Consider the following 19,993-nt stretch of genomic DNA (forward strand, 5'->3'; position numbering starts at 1 on the left):
CCTGGACGCCCTTCTCTCTGTGAGATGAAGGGAAAGTCCCGGCCAGTGCATGAGTCTAAGGAGCTCTTTCCCTTCTGTGATTAGGAAATGTCCACTATGTACCTAACTGATATGAGGACATCATTTCCACATTAGGCCTCCCCAGGGTGTACAAGGTTTGCCCAATGCATGGAGGTGAGGGTCAGGTTTGTTGCACTGAATTCTAGTCTGTATGCCCGTGTTATGGAAGGAACTGTGCCTTTTCCAAAAATACATTGCAGTCCCAACCTCTAGTACCTCAGGATGTGACCTTATTTGGAGATAAGACCTTTACACACACCGCTGAGCTGAGATGAGGTCATCAGGGAGGAGCCTAATCCACTACAACTGGTGTCCTTGTAAAAAGGGGAACTTGGACGTGGAGGGAAGACAATGTGGGGGGAGGGGGAGGTCAGGTGGGGCAATGAGACCACTGGAGCTTCGCTGCCGCAAACCGGGGGCATCGAGGGTGGCCAGGTTGCTCTCCTGACAGAACCCAGAGGGAGCGTGGCCCCGCTGACACCTAGACTTCAGACGCTGGCCTCTAGAACTGTGAGACAGTAAGTTTCTGTGGTTCTAAGCTGCCCAGCACGTTGGCAGGAGTTTGTCACAGCAGCCCCAGGGAATGACCGTATTTTGCCACCTATAATGTGCACTTTGTTTGGCGCAAATTTTTGAGGAGAAAATAAGGATGCACATTACCCATGGGTGGTTCTCATTCTGCATCTATGTAAATGTTTTTAATTCTTTTGTTTATGCTTATGTGTTAAGAGTGTAACTCCAGAAAGCAGTAATGATATCTGTATGTTCAAAAAGAAATGCTAGAGTTCCTTTGTAATGCAAAAGACAAGTCTCTAAATATAAATACATACATACCTATGTACATAAATAATTGAATTAAAAAATTAAAACCAAAGATTTTTCTCCTCTGAAAATTTGGGCCAAAAACGTGGGTGCACATAGTATACAGCAAAAGTCTGAACGCCACCTCGGATTCACCTCCTAGGCACTCGGTTCCTGCCAATCATTTCCATTGTTAATCATCACCCCAACCCCAACGCCCTTTTGAGCATCTACTAAGTGCCAGGCACTGTCCTAAGCACTTTACACACATTTTCCTCTTTTTGTAGATAAACCAAGACACCCAGGGAAAATTAGTAATTTGCTCAAGGGCATGCAGTTAATAAAATGGTCTGACTAGAGTCTGAACCCAAGTTCACCCGGAGTTCAAGCTCAGTATTCTGAATTGGTAATGTCAGAGATGACATTGTCAAGATGACTGAAAAGACTGGAGGTACCCAAATCTCTGGCCAACAGCTCTTTACTTCTTACTGTATTCTCCCTCAAAGTGTCTCTAGTTTAGGCTGACTAGGAAAAGTAGTAATTCTTTATTGTGCTCCCAAAGGCCATTTTTAAACGTGTTTCATTCGGTGGCAGAGTTATCCAAAGGGTGGCAGTACGGGCGATCACTTTTAAGCAATAAGTCAGTGGAACAACGAAAACCTGAGATGAAGACCTCCTCTGATTTTTTGAACGTAGGTGGATGTTTTAATGACTACCCGTCATGACAATCACAACTTGAATTCAGCTGCCTTTCGCCCCATCGGTTGCCTTGTTGGCCTAAGATATCAAGCCATCTCTCCTCTGGGGTCTTTAGGAAGGAGAGTGAAGGGAGGAACGGGTAGAAAATGTAACAGGGATTAGACACCCCTGCGGTTTGCACACTTTCACTGGCTCGTTCCTTCCATGTTCACTAGACATGCGCTGCAGGTATCCTATTTGTTCTTCACAGGTGAAGAAACTTAGGGGCAGAGAAACTAGTGGGCTGTGCAAAGTTACGCACTGTGGCACGAGTGAGGGACAGACGTGGTGGGGGAGTCGGCAATCCTGCTCTGGTTTCTCATCCGTCACGAACGGGCCCACTTTGCACTCTGAGAGGAGGTGCGTCTGGCCGACAGAAGTACTGAGACCCCCTTTCCCACCAGCAGTGCTGCTTGGCCCCAGAAAGACCACCTGAGGAGAGTCAGCCAGTGGAGGTGAGCCTCAGCTTCCTCCTTTAAAGCTACTCATTCTGCTCAGGGTCCCTAACCTGCCTGGGCCTCACTTACTCCTTAAGAAGTTGCAAGAACAGTCTTTTTCAAGTAAATTCGTAGGCATATCGTAACAATGTGTTAAACAGCTGTGAAAATTATCTACACAAAAGCAACAAATGGCCTGGAATCACATTAAAGCTAGGTTTTTAAAAACTACCTAAAATTGTATGCATTTTATGCATTTTTTCTCTGGAAACTATGTAGGGTAGTTATGGGCTGTGGCCTTTGGCGGGGCATCGCTGGTCTGCGTAAAGAATGTTTTCACTCTTTAAAGAGCAAAAGTGGGCACCTGACTTCCTTCTCTTCGGGGTGAATATAGTCCTTATCTTATTATGTTACTACTTTACATCTCCTCTGCTACACCCAAGGGGAGTGCTTTGGAGCATCGGGTTCTGGAAAAGGTGAGTGTAGACATTGCTTATAAGGACAGAAGCAGTCATGGAAAGGTAAAGGAAAGTCAAGGAGAGCTAATGCAGCAGGCAGAACTAGCCTCAAAGAGACAATGTGGCTAGCAGGGGTGAGGCCCCAAGGAAGAGTTCATCAGCATAGAAAAGCTCCCCCAAAGACCCCAGGGCTTGAATGAAACATTCTAATCAATGTCTGCATGGCACGCAGTTTACAATAAAGTTATAAAGAAAAGGAGAGAGATCAGTAACAACAGTACTCTATTTTTTTTCTACAAGTTTATACTGCTTCATAAAAGTATCTCCTTTACCGGTCGCTTTTGCTTACTGTCAGTTGTTTTAAATAAAAAAGTGGTCTTAAAAACCGTGGGAATTAGTGTTTATAAATCCAGTGAGCTGGAGTAGATACTATCGGGCAAGGCAGACTCCTTCAAACCTGGCTCATGCGTTTAAAAGCCCACCGACCACCTACTGGCTTCCTTGGTTTTATAACCAGAGAAAGTATTTAAGGGCAGAGGAGGGAGGATGACCTGGCTGAGCTTCTTAAACACAAACCTAGTTACGACATCGCAAACAAATGCCATTCTGAGATTTTTATTTCTGAAGTTGCATAATATTAGAGCCCGTGCAAGACTCTATGCCCCACTCTACGAAAACAAATGGTCTGAGTTGTTTCTCTGATATGAAACTTTAATTGGGGAAAAAAAAATAAGGCTCTTGAATAATGACGTGCATTTGTCTTGCACTTGATGTTTTCCTGTGTACGTGAAGGTGTGTCATTTTAACGGACGGCCTTGCCCCCCTTGTGAATTGCAGCAGGCAGGCATGTCTCTCTGTTTTATAGCTGGGTTGGAGGAAGACGGAGTGGCTTCCCGTCTTACCACTGGATGGGAGATGGAACTCATAGGGCTGATTACCGAAGGAGCCAGGCCAGGATCCAGGCTCTCTGACTCCCACCCGGAAGGCTTCTCCTTAAGCCTCCGGGCTGACCCCTGCCGCAGGCTGCAGGCAGCAGGCAGCCAGTGCGCTCACTGGCCAACAGAGCTTCCTACACTGCTCGGGAGGTGGGGACCAACATAGCAAGATCATGCAGTCCGTTCAGCGGTTTTCAAACCTCAGTTTGCTACTCCTAAAATCTATGTAGTAGGTCATAACCACCATGTTTTAGTGAAATCAAAGGGTATAGAAAATATCAGAAAGTGGGAAACTAAATCAAAAAGATATCTGTATCCTTACAGTATTGTATTGGTTTGGCCAAAAAGTTTTAGTTTTTTTCTGTACAATGGCTCCTAGTAGTGCTTAGCTGTCTTCAACTTCACTGGAAACAATTTTGTTAGATTGTATCGTGAGCTTGCATTTAAAAAAAATTAACCAAAGCGGTGTGGCGGATTTGTGTGGCCACCTTAATATTGAAGATGGAAGAAAATAAGCAACCCTTTTGGCATATCACGCTTCCTTGTTTCAAGAAAGGTAAAAACATAACTGAAACGCACAAAGATTTGTGCTGTGTATGGAGAGGGTGCTGTGACTGATTGAACCTGTCAAAGTGGTTTGTGAGGTTTCGTCCTGGAGATTTTTTGCTAGCGGATGCCCCACAGTCGGGTAGACCAGTCAAAGTTAACAGCGATCAAATAGCGTCATTGAGAACAATCAGTGTTGTACCAAGTAGGTGAGAGCCGACGTACTCAGAATATCCAGATCAATAAAGTTATTGGTGAAAATGAAAAAAAAAATTGTCTTTCAGTTTATGGAAAAAAACCAGACTTTTTGGCCAACCCAATATAGCATGATTCATGATAGTCAAGGTGAATAAATTTAAAAATGTGGATAAACACACATGTATACATAGTATATACTTAAATATGCATCATAGTATATATGATGGAATATTATTCAGCACTATAAAAGAACGGAGTCCTGCTGTTTGCCATGTGGATGAATCTAGAGGCCATTACGCTAAATGGTAAAAGCCAGGTAGACAAGAACAAATAGTGTAGATATCACTTATATGTAGAATACAAACATCTGCCCTGGCTGGTGCAGCTCAGTGGATTGAGTGCGGGCTGCAAACCAAAGGGTCACGGTTCGATTCCCAGTCAGGGCACTTGTCTGGGTTGCAGGCCCAGTCCCCAGTGGGGGCCATGTGAGAGGCAACCACACACTGATATTTCTCTCCCTCTCTTTCTCCTTCCCTTCCCCTCTAAAAATTAAAAAAAAAGATATAAAATATTTTAAAAAATACAAACATCAAACTAGAATGTCTTTTTCCAGGGACTGGGAATTGGGATTTGGGGGAAATAGGGAAAGGCTGACAAACTTTTAGTGATAAAATGAATAAAGGCTGAGAATGTAATGCGTAGCAAGTGACTGTGACTGAAAATACTCTATCGTGTAACTGGACCGTGCTAAGAGATTAGAACTTAACTGTTCCCATCAAAACACAAAAACAGAAAAGGAATAAAGGTCAATACAAGAGGCGATGGATGGGTTCATGAATTCGATGGTGGGATTCCTTCCACAACGCAAAGCCAGTATCAAATCACCACACTGTACACTTTTATGATAAAGCTAAAATGTATCAGGGGGCATTGTATGTAGCAAGAGTGAGCACCGTCTTGTGAAATATTTGTTTCAAATACACCTGTGTAAGGATATGATACTGAGTCATACAATAAACCTACGTTTATTAAATTCAAGATTCTTTTCACCGACGTATAAGTTAAAAGAAACTTGCATTTTCCTTCAGAGGATCAGAGGCAAAGAGCAAGCAAGAAGAGACTGATGTAGCGAATGCTGGATTGAGTGGCTGTACTGGGTCTGAGAGCATCTACAATGCTAGGGGCACTGGCGGGGGTGTGCAGGGGAGGACGGGAGAAAAATGCCTGTAGTGGGTGGGGAGTTGAAAGACTAGATACTCATAAAGCCGGAGCCTGTGTTTTGTCCTTTGGATGTTTTTGGTGCCTAATCCAGCAGCACACTCACTGGCATAGGAAAACCCTTCACGAATATTTGTGGAACTAATGCACAGAAATGAGTGAGGTTTACAGACAGTTTTAAGGCTCCTCTTAAAAATTCAATTAGGCTTGGAAATGAATCCAGACAATCCTGCCTTTATGGAAAGTTTGTTTCCAAGAGTTTAATTTGCAAGTGAGTGTTTGGAACTTCAAACATCACACATGGATATTAGGACCTCCGGCCAGCCCTCAACCACCTTTTTGGACCAGAGACACAGCTGAAGCTAGAACTGAGAAGTGAAACTGTTTTTGTTTTTTTTTTTTTAAATGGGGAAAAAACACATCCTCACTGGTCCAGTCAGAAAGGCCAGCAGCACATTGGCTTCCAGATGGCAAAGGAACACCTCTCCACCCCCTCCCGCCCCCGCATTCCTCTTGATCATCAGACCTGCAGCTGCAAAGCCATTTTTGATGGGCTGGGAGGGGCGTGAGAAGCAGCATGACTTGGGGACTCCTTTCAAGCACAGGCATAGGTCAAAGGGAAGGAGAGGGGAAGAGAAATGAGCAATGCAAATGGCATCATCAAGGAGGGAAAGGCCTGGGGTGACCGACTACCGGGCCAGGGTGCCTGTGGCCAGCTGGCTGGGACGACACACGTAAAAAGCCAAGACTACCTCCTTAAGGATCTGGGGTCACCAGGACACGAGCAATTCAACAATATTATTTACAGAGTTCCTAAGAGATGTGAAGCACAATTGCCTGTTTCACTGCTGTTCTTTCTTATTTTTCATCTATAAATTGCCGGTCATAATTTCACCCTTCACCAGATAAGAGATCCAGGAAAACCAACTGTTTAAAACCAATCTTTGAACCTCAAAGGGAGCAGAACTGGTCAGTCTGGTATGTAAACCAAGACTCCCAAAACATACTTGCCCTTTGCTTCCTCGGAGAGAAGGGAGAAGGCCCCTCAATCCTCCTCCCTCGGACTATCGGCTTTTACCTTGAACACCATTCTAACAAGCCAGGTTTACTGACACCCTTGGCTCCCGCAGAATAGAGAGTGGGGTCCCCAGAGGCAGGTGCTGTAGCAGCAATTAGAAGAGATAAAAGACGTAAATGCGAAGACGGAAGACATCATTTAATAATTGCATCCGCTCTCAGATGGGAGTCTTGGGGTATCACTGTTTCACAGCACGATTTAAAAAACTGTGTTCGCAACGACAACCCTCAGCAATTAGGAAGCGTATCAAAGGTGTAGTAATATCTATTTTCAAGAAGGGAAAGAGAGTTACTATGAAGTTTTTGGGGTTTTGTCACAAAACTCAGCATGCTGGAAAATCGTCATGGTCCACTGCCCAGTAAGATTGGATAATCTAGGTATTCCTAGACTTTTTATGAATTGAACATTTTAATGTACATTTCCTCTGTCATTTCTGCTGAGTCTTATATAATTAAGCCAATCATTTATTTCCCTGGATGTTTTTATCTTAGTTTCCTCAGAAAACAGTAGGAGGAACTAAATAATTTCCAATGTTTTTTTGATTCCAAGGTTTACCCACCCTTCCACAATCATTTCAATGTGACACAGGAACTAAAACTTTCATTCACAGGATGCGGCAAAGCACACTTGTTTATAAGAGGAAATTTAGCTGTTCATGGACTAAGGCATGAGTATTTACAAGAAGCCCCAAATCCTGACTCAACAAGACTTTACTAGCTAGGGCTTTAGAAAAATGAGAAAAGTAGCAATGAAGATACTAGGCTCCAAGTGGCAGAATCTCTGTCATGTAACCAGGAACGAATCAGGCAGCACCTTTTCCACTAAAGAACTAGCCAGTCAGTCACACCTGCCCCTGAAGATCACAGGGCTTGGGGTAGGTCTTGACATTCAGGAATTTTAATGTGCCTCATTAAAAAAAAAAAGAAAACAAAACAAATAAACCACTGCCAATCTTGCTCTGTAGGTGATGAAATGGATAATTATCTGATGCAAATGCAAAGGAATTTAAAATTCATTTCACTGGCATTTAGCCTACTACTTCTTCCAAAGCAAAAGGTGCGGAGGCTTCGTGTGTTCGAATGACCCAGATGAAAACTGTGACCTCAGACGAGCTGTTGGTTTATCCAATCACAGGGAACTTAAAGGAAAGATTTTGAGCTTCAGCGCCAGGCTGGAAGCGGAAGATTCAAAGACTGAAAGTGGCTTCTGCCCGCAAGTGAATTACCATATTGGGGGGTAGCAGGCTTGCTCCCCGCTAACTTGAGCACGAGGCTAATAATAAGAGGACAGACAAGGGTTATTAGAATGGAGAGGAAAGAAGAACTGAGGAAGGCAGCATTTGATCAGGGCCTTGAAGGGCAGGAAGGAAGTCGGAAGCAGATGAGATAGAGCTCATCTCCCTCACATTCCCCCGCCACACCCGTCACTCCCCCCCACCCCACTCCCCATCCCTCTTTCTCCAGGGACCCTACCCACTCCACCAAACCTTCTTTGGACTCCTAAGCCTCCACCGCACAGTTCAGAAACCTAATCTTTTTTAATGCCTCCCTTTCAGATAAGGAAACTGAGGCACAGAGGGTGTTCCCCGTGTAGAGAGTTGAGGGAGCCAGGGAACGGAGGTGGCTCGTCTGTGATGAGCTTGGGGAACAAGGTGTGGTCCGGTTGGGCCAGAGGAGGGGGAGGGCAGAATGGAAAAAAATATTTAAGGCAGATTGTGGAGAACTTCAAAGGCAGGGGGAGGTGGAGGCAGCAGGGACAGGATCTGAATGGCTAGAGAGACCGAGGCTGAGACCAGATGGGAGGGAACTACTATTGGGCAGTGGTGGCAATCGGTTACAATTCAGGAAATTCAGGTGAGCAGAGAAGAGTGAGAGAGACACAAAGAAAGTAAATTGTTAGAACTTTAGAGCCACAAGCATGATGGACTAGGAAAAAAGTCAGAACCAGAAATGGAGAGAGACACTGAGAGAGAGACAGACAGACAGACAGACACGGGGAGGGGGGGCTCTTTCCCTAGCATTCCAGGCTGTGCTGTTGACCAGCTGTGTAGCCCTGGGCAAGCCCTTCGCCGCCACCGACCCCTCCCCACCATGGGCCTCAGTTTCCTCATCGGAAACAGAGGCACTACATGAGATGTTTCTGAACTGGTTTATGAAGACCTAAGATTCCAAGCAAGTTTGTGTGGAGTGGGTGGGGAGAGAAGGGACACCTGGGGAGTGGGGTGGGGGTGAGCAATGGGGCTTGCCTGGGAGTGTGGTGGAGATGGGGTGCTCTGCATCCAAAACCACCTACTTAACAGACCATTTCCCTTACGGAACAGAATTCCCTGTAACCCTCAGACAAACAAAAACCCAACCAGTCTGATAGCCACGGGACGATACAGATAACCTCTCCAACCCTTTGAGCTCACTAACCACACTTCCAGAAATGGACAGTCCGAGAGATCTGCTAATAGAGTGGACACGGGTCTTGTTTTCGGGACCCCGCTGAGTTCCTCTGTTTATTTAATTTACTGTTGCACAAATGCCGGAGCAACGGCAACAACAACATCGTGCTGACTCAGTGCCAAAACTCTCAGAAATGGGAAAGATTCACTGAAAGGCCACTTGGTGTTCTTCCTCTCGCGAGGTATCTTTTTCTAAGACGCAGTGAGTTCTCCAAATCTCCTCAGCGCCGGTGGGAAAAGGTGCCCTGGCCGTGGGCACAAAAATCACAGGTTTCACCACTGACTGCTGCCAGGCTTTGGGTAAGCTGAGTTACTGCCCTGGGTTCCCATCTCTAGAATGAGAGCATCACCGCAAACAAACCTAGGGGCCCCTTCGGGCGTCAGCATTCCAGGATTTCATGATCCTAAACCTCGGGGCCTGTTATCTCAGCAATTCCCAGATCCATAGCATGTGCTCACACTCCCTCTGACACAGTCAGATGGTCAGTATATTAAGGGCTGTTGACTTTAAGGATTGGGCAATGTGTGCTTCCGCCAAAATCTGAGTCCTGCAAATGGATCATTCTGAGCACAGGGCTCAGGTCTAAATTAACAGCAGATCTTGAGACACACGAGGCTTTGCGGCCCAGGGTTTGGAACAGAGAAACCTCGAGCCTAGGTCTGAACCCTCGCAAAGGTCTACAAACCACCGTAAAAATGTAAATGAGGGAAACCAATCAGAACAGCTACAAAGTGCAGACCAGAAAGTAGCCTACAGGTCTGAAACTTACATACTCGCTGCCTCCCTTTGCTGCTGATTTCTCCTCTCTCCTCCTACTCTGACAATTAAACAAACATTTTTCTTTTACACAACGGAGAGAGGGAGAGAGAGAGAGAGGGGGAGAGAGAGAGAGAAAATATTAAACCAAAGAGGCAAAGTGGACACTCACTGGGAGAGCGTGGCCAGGCTGCGTCTTCCCTGGGAACCGGATCCCCTGAGCATGTCTGCAGCTGGAAGGGGCGGAGGTGCTGGTGGTGCTGGGACCCTCGGGAAGGTCAGGGCGGGGGCCGGGCGCCCAGACGTGCCATGTCATCTGTGGCTGAAATGTCGTGTACAGGATGCTCCCGTGTTTTCCCTGTGTTAACACTTTTCGGTCTGTCCCTGTGACGAAAGTCTGGGCTTGTCCTCTGCCAAATCTACTCTTCCCCACCCTTTTTTTTTTTCTTCCCTTCAGCACAGGATCATCAGAGAGCTGATTGTTATTTTTTACTGTAATCTCTCTAATAGAGGCCCATCAGGTTTAGATGGTAAAGGGCACCGATTGCTTGGAGATTTCCAGAATGATACTGTTGGGCAGTAGGGGCCAGGATCCCCAGTAGCTTTCATGTTGAAGACTCTATATGATTAATTACAAAGAAATTATCCCAAGTTAGAGACCTGGTCAAAGGGAAAAACACCGAATCCATGTGGAAAATAGTTGACCAGAGTATCATTTGCACACACAATTCCGTTCTGAAGAGATCGACGGATATCAGCCCACCGAAAAGTTCACCGGGTGCAGTTCCCAGGCCTCCTTCTGAGCTCTGTTCTCAATTAGCATTGGTGGAGGTGGCTTCCAAAGCAAACAGTTCCCACTGAGAAGTCAAATCTTAAGAAACTCCTCTTATCCCTTTTTCCTAGGGAAAGATGCACGCATGATACAAAAATGCAAAGCCAAGGCAAAGAGAAGAGAAGAAACTGCCCAATCAGCAGTCAACTAGATTATACAGAATGTTTGGTGCTCATACCCCTCCATGAAATGAAAGCAACGGCCAGCCTGGGATACGTGGGCCCAGTCTGCACCACGGCACCCTGCTGGTGACCTCATCCACCAAGCTGGGCAAGGAAGCCTGGCCGCCAACAGCTTGGAAAGGGGCCAAACGTTAGCCCCTGAGGATGGAGCGGTGTTGACTCTATCATGGAGACATCCCTCAGCTGGGCCCGAGTTGTAAATACATTTCTTTATCTCTGACGGTCAATGAGCAGATGGGTGCTGAGGCCCCGAGCCCCTTAAGGGACTGGCTTTCTGTCCAACGAGAAGAACAACTCAGACCTTCACAATGGAAGGGTGAGGTGACTCTTCTGGGAAAGAGCAGGAGAAGCAATCAACTTCACACGCCAAGGGGCCCTTTCTAGAATGAAAACTGCCTTTGAAACCCACAGGGTCACATTGCCAACACGGACACAGCCTTGCACTGAAACTATGCGCTTCACGTTCTGGAGCGGAGTTCCAGCAGCTACTCTCGTGCTCAACTTAAAGAGGCTTAATTTAATTAGGCCAAATGCTCTCTTCACTTCAACAGGCTGGGAAGTTTGGGCTGTTTTCCTACTTAAACGTTACACTGTCATCACAGTCATCGTTTATGGAGTCGATACAGTTCTATGAACTTCAAAGTTAACTATTTCCATGTACCATGAGGCACATACATGTGTACATATCTTTTGGATGATGCATGTGGTTATTCAACATGTACTGACCACATAAAGGACATGAGACACTCATAAAAACAGCTATGTCTGCCCTCACACAAGAGGCCTTAATGAAACACTGGCTGACGTGGCATGACCTCATCGCTCCAGAGCTGAGCTAGAAACACAGAGATCGAGGCATTTTGCTAGTCTCCTTTCAAGCAAATTTTGCCCATTGAATTTCTTTCCCTGGAAAAAAAGTTCGGCGGCTTGCTGTGGCGGGCAGAATAACGTTCCTCCCAAAGATATCGGGATGTCCTAATCCCCAGAGTTAGTGAATATGTTACCTTAGCTGGCCAAAGGGACTTTAGATGTCTTTACATTCAAGGCTTTGAGATGGAAAGATTATCCCGGATAATCCAGAAGTGCTCAATCTAATCCCGTGGGTCTTTAAGTCAGAGAACCCTCCCCTGCTGTGGTCCAAGGGAGGTAGAATTATAAAAGGATGGTCAGAGAGATACCAGTACTACTGGTACCCAAGACCAGCAGGAGGAGGAAGGGGGCCAAGAGCCCAGGAGCGTGGCAGTGTCCAGAAGCTGGAAAGGGAAAGAAATGCATCCTCCCCTGGAGCGTCCAGAAAGGAATGCGGCCATGCCCACACCTTGATTACAGCCCCGTGGGACGGGTGCTGGGCGTCTAACCTTTGGAACAGTGGGGAGCGAGTTTGTTCTGTTTCAGGTCACCAAGGTTGTGGTTATTCGTTCCAGCAGTGATAGAAAACGAATACATTTGCTCATGAGACGCATTCGGCCTTGGGAATATATTTCACCTCCTGATTTCTCCCTCCTCCCTGCACCCCCACACTCCGATTCTGAGGTGGCCGATGTAGTTTTGGCATATTCAAACTAAGCTCGCAAGATCGTGTAAAAAAGTATGCCAAAGGCCAGCTGTCTAAAGCTATCCACCAAGCTATTTTCCTAGTTGTGAGGATGGGGAGAGGAAATCACACACACACACACACACACCCTTAGTTGGCCCCCTGTCGTTAACAGAATGTGTCTGGGACGTAGACACATTCTGTCATTAACAGAATGCTGTCTGTCTTTAGTTTGAGACAGTAAAACTCATGGGTGTCAAAACTTGTGCTACCTATGGGGTACTGACCTGAGGCTAGGGAAGAAAGAAGTGAGTCTCAGACTTGGTCAGACACCAGTGGGGAGCAGAAAGAGCACAAAAGCCAAGGGGGGGGGGGCTAGATGCATTTGAGAGGCAGGGAGACAAGTAAGTGAGCAGAGGAGAGCAGATCACGGTGAGCAACGGCTTCCAAGGAGCCCCCTGAGGTCCAGCTGGCTGGGGCTGGAGAAGCAAGGTGAGAGAAATTAGGAAGAACCTTTCAAAAGGGGATTCATGAGCAGAGTTCTGTTCCTGCAGACACCAACAGGCAGGTGCACCTTTGTTATGTAGTGCAGACTGCTACTCAGAGTCCACCTCCAGGACTGTCTCTGAGAACTGCATGAATCATTTTTTGGGGGGGGGGCATCATGGACAACTGGGCCAATCATCCTTCAGCAAAGATGGTGGGTGCCGCACACAAGATATTTCAGGACTCTTACTAAAGGAGAAACAAAAATCTTGGCCGCTCTCAAGTTCTTCATTGCATCCACCATTTCTGGATACTTTGTCTAATTTTGCACCAAAGATGGTCTGAACCGGGAAGGCTTGAGGGAGGTCAGTGAGAGGGAAAGGAATAGCTCCCACCACAGGGTGGTCCTTCGTTAATAAAATATGATTGAAAAAATAACTTTACTTCATGGAGGTAGGAGACTGGGCCACATGATCTGTTCCAGACTTTATGGTCTGCAGTGGCTAGACAGCAGCTTCTACCTTGGAGCTATTCCCCGGGGCAAAGCGAGGTATGTGGGAAGCGCCTTTGTGTTCTTAACACACACACACACACACACACACAGAGCTGTTTTTCTCCTACAGAAACTCAACTTAAACCCAAAGACAATCAACCCAAGAGTTCAAGTGATTTAAAGGGCATTTTTTCAAAAGGCTCTTAAAGAAGAATTTTCGTACGAAGAAATTCATAGACTCCGTAGTCTTGGAATGAGGCAAGAGCCCTTGCCCAGACAGCCGCTCGCCACGGGGTGAACGGAAATGGAGGTGAAGGAGTTAATCACAGAACAGCAGCAGAACCTCTTTCTTCCTTTCCCTTGGTCCCTTAACAGTCTTCCTTGCACAGCTGATGACTTCTCACTTGCCCCTCTCCCAGCCCCTCCCCACCTCATGGCCCCGGACACACTCACTTAAACTACATTGCTCTGTGTTGGCCTGTGATAGCGCTTTTTCTAACGGATCCTCCCTAAGAAGCCTTCTCGTGAAACACTCCTCCCTTCATCCAGCTCCCTTTGTGGAAAGGATAGACTCTCCTTTCCTCTTTCTCTCCTCTCCTTCCCCGTCTGCTTTGCTAATGTCTTCAAGGTTCCTACTGTGTGTTCCTTTAGGAGGATGGGGTGGGCTGGGTGGGGGTGGAGGAATGAATGTATGGAATGCTCTGGAAAGTCACGATTTACTCCTCATCCTAATCTTCCCATGCAACCTCCTGTCCTTCACGAGAGTCCTTAAGGCGTTTGCTGACGAATTCCTGCACCGTTCCTTGCCTGGTCTTTGTCTAGACCTGTAACGTGTCTTGGGGTGCTACACTCTCCTATCTCCCCCACAATGGTGGCCATACAGTTTCCTCCCTGCATGTTTTCCCCCCAATCCCTCCTCACTGAAAACTGTTTGAATATTTACTACAAGTAAGTGCTGTGGAGGATCCATAGTAAGATGGTCAGACCCAAAAGGAGATGAAATACGTGTATAAAATTTCTAATACAAGATAGAAAGTGAACCGTACTCTGAAAGCAACAGAGCTATACAGGCCTACACTTTAAGGGTGATGTCCCACGACCAAGGTGCGAGTGTTGAATCACTCTCATGCCCAATTTATTCTGTCATTGAACTTGATGTCCCATTGCTGAAATAGAACTCCATTTATCTCTATTAGGGTCACAGGTATGAAGTCATCCTTTAGTCTCGTCTTCTCCAGGCTAGACGCCAATGCCTATTCTCCATTCCTTTCATGTCAGTCTGAACCACAGCAACTCTTCACATGAGAAACTGAAATCGGACAGAACAAAGACTAGACCGAAGTTGCCTGGGCCTGGGCGCCATCCCAGTGCCGCCTGCCACAGCCCTGCTCACACATCCTAACAGCGTTTTCACGTCAACGAGAGTATCTCTTCCAGAGATCACCCATTCATTTTTGTGCTCGATTCAGGCTTTCTCAACTTCTCCAGCACTGGGAGAAGTCTATTAGTCTATTTCCAGCACTGACCTGGAAAGCAACTTTTGTTGTTATTTGCCTTTAACATAGACAACTTCATAGTGTTTTCAGAGGCCCATTTTGCAACTCTTTCAGGACACTCTGTCTTGCATTCATCTTGTCTAAGATCTTGGTCATGTAAACAGGAAACTGAGGAACACAAACCCTAATTTCAAAAAGGGGGAAAAAATCTTTCAAAGAGCCTCTCCCTGAATTTTGTACCTGGGATGTCTAATTACCTACGTAAGGCAGCACAGGGTTCAGGGTTCTAGATGGCACCAATACTGCTTTGATGTGTTTTTGCCCGCCACCCCTTTACCAGGCTGTGAGCTCCTTGAGGAGGGCGAATGTGTCTCACTCATCTTTGTGACCTTCCTGTCACCCCATCTAGCACAGTACCTGGTACACAGTAGGCCTTCTGTAGTGCACACTGCATAAAAGAATGAACGCACAAGGCTTCATGCCAATAATGGCCTTGACCAAGTTAATTTATCATTATTTTTTCTATAATTGACTTGAGATGGAAGGTTACGTGATGTGGATGCCTGACCTCAAGTTTAGCTGTGCCCACGGCTGCAGCTGAGGTGTACCTGGGCACACCTTCCTGAGTGGGGAGTGGGCCTGGGGGAGTGGCCTGCTATTGCGTGTGCATTGGTCTTGTTCCCTGAGCCAGCCCCAGTGCCCCAGGCCTGTGCCCCAGGGAAATGTGGGCTGTGGAGAGGCTGAGGCTGTCTTCACAAGGTTTTTTTCTGAGTCTAGGCCTCACCTTGATGCCCAGGTGATGCTCAGGTGACCCTCTGAGTGACACAGCAGAGGAGAGGGGCACTACTCCTCCTTCTACACAGCGCGCAGAATGGTTTCGGAATCCTGGAGGACTGAAAGGCATGCGTGGCCGCCCTGGAATCCTGAAAGGTTGTATCTGGAGGGCATGAGACGATGTCTTTGACGCAGAAGCTCAGGGTCAGGTGGGCCCCAGGGCTGTGGCCGTGGAGGGTGTTGTGCAGATGACTTCACCACAGAGAGGGACCAGGGCCTCTCTGGGGGGGGGCTGGGCCTACCAGCAGGAAGCCAGGGCAGGCTGCACAGGGTGGTGGAGTGTGCCGCCGTGTGAGCCAGCCTCCAGAGGCAATCAGAGGGGGCTTTGTAAAGAACCCTTTTGACAGGGGCTGCAGTGGTAATCCTGCAGGAGCAGATGGCATTAGGAATGATATTATCTGTGTGAACCAAATGGGATTCTACTGAGAGCCACAGGCAGGTTCCCGCTGAAGATGCATGGGCGTCAGCTTTCAGATTGCTGTACTGTTTAAAACTACATTTTACACGGACACCTTTTAAACCATCTAAAAGGGACAAGGAAACTACAGCAAACAACTCTGTGCTCAGCACCCAGCTTCAGAAAATAAAACGTTCCAAGTTAACGGTGCCCTGTGTGCTCCCCAGGATGGCCTTTTCTCCCGGACCCCCAGAGGTAGCCATCCCCCCAGATCTGCCTTCTTTGAACACTGTCCCTCCTCTCCGCCTTCCATATCCGGTCTCACCCCAGGGGGACCACCGTCGTGCCACCCCCCGCGTGTTCTAGAATGAAACAAGATGCGAGCGTGGGACTGAGACATCCCTTCACCGTGTCTGGATGCTTCTGTGTTTTTCAGGGTGAAACGCAGGCCCCCCTGACTGTGGTACCGCCATTCAGTTACACGGAGCCCCTTTCTCCCTTCCGAGGCCAGACCTCGAGTCCCAGTATTCCTGGGCTGATTCTTCCCCCTAAGCATATCCTGACCTCTAGTTCTACCCCGACTGGCAACCAAACACACACCTTCAGTCAGTGCAGTGAATTTACCTAAAGGGAACGTTTGTTCAGTGAAAGGTTCATTGGCATCTGCCTCCATCTACCTGGTATTTCCTGAAGCTTCCTGCCTTTACCCAACAGAGCGATTCTTTCTCCTTCTGCCAAGATCCTTGGCTTCCCTGAATTACAGTGAGTCTATAAGGACCAGTGTCTGGCCCCCACCTCTTTGAAGTCCGCCTGAGTTTGATGGTATTTCTTTGTAGTTCTTCATCTTAGGAGGACCCAGGAGAAGGTTTGAGCCCGCTCATGTCAGCATGCATTTCATAACTAGTTCTGTTGCCAGGGATGAACCAGCCCCTCCAGCTCGCACGCAAGGAAGCTGTCCATGTCTGTGTACACTGTTTTGCAACAATTATTTAGGTCTATTGTCTAAGTTCTTTTTAAAATCTGGGGGGGGGGGGGCGTTTAACCAGCTGGACTATTTTCTGTTTCTGGAGAGAAAAGTTTCTATCTTAAAAGGACTGTATCTCCAGCTGCCCTCTCTTCTCCAGCGTGACACTCATCTTTAATACAACACAACAGAAGTCAATTCTGAGTTCTTCTGGTCAAGATGGCGGAGTGGGTGGACACTGCACTCACTTCCTCCCATGACGAATTGAAAATGCCAACTAAATAGTAGAAAAACCAACCTGGGTAACTGTCTGAGGACTAGCTGAACAGAAGTCTCATAACTAAGGATATAAAGAAAAAGCCAAGCCCTGGCTGGTGTAGCACAGTGGATTGAGTGTGGGCCTGCGAACCAGAGAATCACGGTTCGATTCCCAGTCAGGGCACATGCCTGGGTTGCAGGCCAGTTCCCTGCAGGCCAACTCCCAGCAGGGGATGCACAAGAGGCAACCATACATTGATATTTCTCTCCTTCTAAAAAAAAAAAAAAAGAAAGAAAGAAAAAGAAAAGGCCACGTCAAGACGGGTCGGAGGGGTGGAGATTGGAAAACAGGCTGGCCCTGCAGCCACTTGGGGCGGTTCAGATGTTCAGGGGGGGGGTTATCTCAGCTGTAAACGTGCCCCCTAAAGAATGAGGGGGTCCACCCCACGCTGGGCACCCCAGCCTGTAGAGAAGAAGAGCTGACATAAAACCCGGCTGTGAAAGTCAGCAGGGATTCTGTCCATCCGGGTGAGACAGGAGGTTGCTGGGATCCCAGACCTCCTCCTAAAACCCCAGCACACAAAACTGTTACTCCCAGGCACTCACTCACCTTAGGCTCCGGAGGCGGAGGGACAGGGGCGACTGAGAAGTAGAGGGAGAAGCTGAGCTGTGCGGCTTTGGAGTGAGAGCCGGAGGGGTGGCTGCCATTGTGCCTGCGCAGAGCCTTCCTCCCGCACGCACGGCCAAACCTGATCTGCATTAGCCTTGCGGAATTCCACCAGCTTCACCCTGAGGACTTACATACTGCCTGAGACCCCGCCTTAGCCAACCTGCGCACGGCCTGAGGTTCTTTCGGCAACATCAAGCCCGGGCCCGCATTGCAGTCTTTCTTTAAAAACACGCGAGGAATTCTGTCGATCTCTGGGGGTGTTGGACACACACAGGGAGAAACTCGGTTGTGTGGCTCCAGGGCGAGGGCTGGAGGGACACCCTCCATTGTCCTTGGGTTGAGCTCTGCCCCCACACAACCCCATCTGCACTAGCCTGACGAGCTCCACCCTGGGGACTCCCTGAGACACCACAGCGGGTCGCAGGCAGGCGGCAGCTGCCACCGATGTGCCCTGAGCCTTTTTAAAAAACATGTTATTTATTTATTTTTAAAGAGAGGGGAAGAGAGGCAGAAGGAGAGGGAGAGCAAAATGGATGTGCCAGAGAAACAGCCATCAGTTGCTTCTTGTAAGTGCCCCAAATAGGGACTGACCCTGCAACTAAGGCATGTGCGCTGACCAGGAATAGAACTGGTGACCTTTCGCTTTGTGGGACGATCGATGCCCAACCAACTGGTTAGGGCTCCTGAGACTTCTGATCAGTGGCCTCAGGCCCAACACCGGTGCCAAATCTGAATCTGTGAACATCGCTCTCGCCACACTGGTGACTCCCTGGGACCCAGCCTCAGCCAACTCGCATTTTGCCAGAGGCTCTTTCAGCAGCTGAGCCTTATGAGGAGCCGGCAGGTATCAACGTGCCTTCGGCTTTTGCTGACCTACCCCAGGTGCAATACTGGTAGCAGCTGACCTCAGTTCACAGCACGGCCCCTCCACTGTGCATCCACCCAGCACAGGCAGCTACCAACTGATTGCTTTGCAGCTTCTAACAGGGAGCTACAGGCCAGTCAACAGTAGCACCGGTCATTACCTGCACTGGGGACCCTCCTGAGAGGCCCAAAAACTAACACCCACCTGGTGGCTGGCTTCAGACTCCGACCGAGTGCCACCCAATTGGCTCCACGAGTGGTATACCAAAAGGGAGGTCCTGGCAGGCATCTGACCCCACAGGGGCAAATCCACACTCTGAGGTGTCAGCACAGAAATACAAAAGATTATAGGAAAATAACATCAACAATTACATGCTAACAAACTGAATGATTTACAAGAAATGGATACATTCCCAGAAACATGCAATCTTCCAAGACTGAATCAAAAAGAAACAGAAACTGAACAGGCCAATTACTACCAACAAAATTGAATCAATTATTTAAAAAAAAAACTCCTCCAAAACAAAAGCTCTGAACTGGGATGGCCTCACAGGGGAATTTTACCAAACATTCAAAGGAGAACTAACCCCTTTCCTTCTCAAATGCTTCCAAAAAAACTGAAGAGAAGGGAAGATTCCTAGGCATATTTGATGAGGGCCACTACTATCCTGATTCCAAAAATATACAAACACATTACAAAAGAATGTTATAGGCCAATATCCCTAATTGAAATTGCTGCTGAAATCCTCAACAAAACGTTAGCAAACCAAATACAGCAACACATTAACAAGGTCATACGCCACGATCAGGTGGGTTTTGTTCCTGGGACGCAAGGTCGGTTCAGCATCCACATGTTAATGAACAAGATATACCATATAAACAAAAGGATGGATAAAAATCATGTGACGATCTCACGAGGTGCAGAAATAGCATTTGACAAAATCTGGCTCCTCCCACCTAACGATAAAAACTCTCAGCAAAGTGGGACTAGAGCAAACAGAGCTCAACATAATAAAGACCATATATGGCAAAACCACAACTAACATCACACTCAAAGGGGAAAAGGCAAAAAGGGTTTCCCTTAAGATCAGGAGCAAGAAGCGTTGTCCACTTTCACCACTTTCATCCATCATACTAGCGGAAGTCCTAGCCACAGCAGTCAGACAAAGGAAAAAAAAGAGGCATCCAAACTGGAGAAAAGTAAAGCCGTCATTATTTGCAGAGGGTGTGATACCCTAGAGATTTCACCAAAAAAACTATTAGAATTGATAAATAAATTCAGTGCAGGAGCAGGATACAAAATTAATATAC

At 47.3% G+C, this 19,993-nt stretch overlaps 1 protein-coding gene across 8 annotated transcripts in view; it reads right to left on the reverse strand.

Annotated features, from left to right (window-relative positions):
• The window catches only part of CALD1 (caldesmon 1), a 195,034-nt gene that overhangs the window by 67,622 nt on the left and 107,419 nt on the right, over positions 1–19,993 (reverse strand). The window contains exon 1 of one of the 8 annotated variants that reach the window (XM_037049161.1): positions 9,845–9,999. The exons of the other annotated variants lie outside the window; for them this stretch is intronic. Coding sequence (XP_036905056.1) covers positions 9,845–9,897 — 53 coding nt within the window. The 5' untranslated portion in view covers positions 9,898–9,999. Of the gene's footprint in view, positions 1–9,844; positions 10,000–19,993 lie in introns of those variants that run through there. 8 annotated transcript variants of the gene reach the window in all.

Source organism: Sturnira hondurensis, unplaced genomic scaffold (assembly GCF_014824575.4).
Source record: "Sturnira hondurensis isolate 20B ecotype Veracruz unplaced genomic scaffold, ASM1482457v3 Scaffold0006437, whole genome shotgun sequence".
Classification (NCBI taxonomy): domain Eukaryota; kingdom Metazoa; phylum Chordata; class Mammalia; order Chiroptera; family Phyllostomidae; genus Sturnira; species Sturnira hondurensis.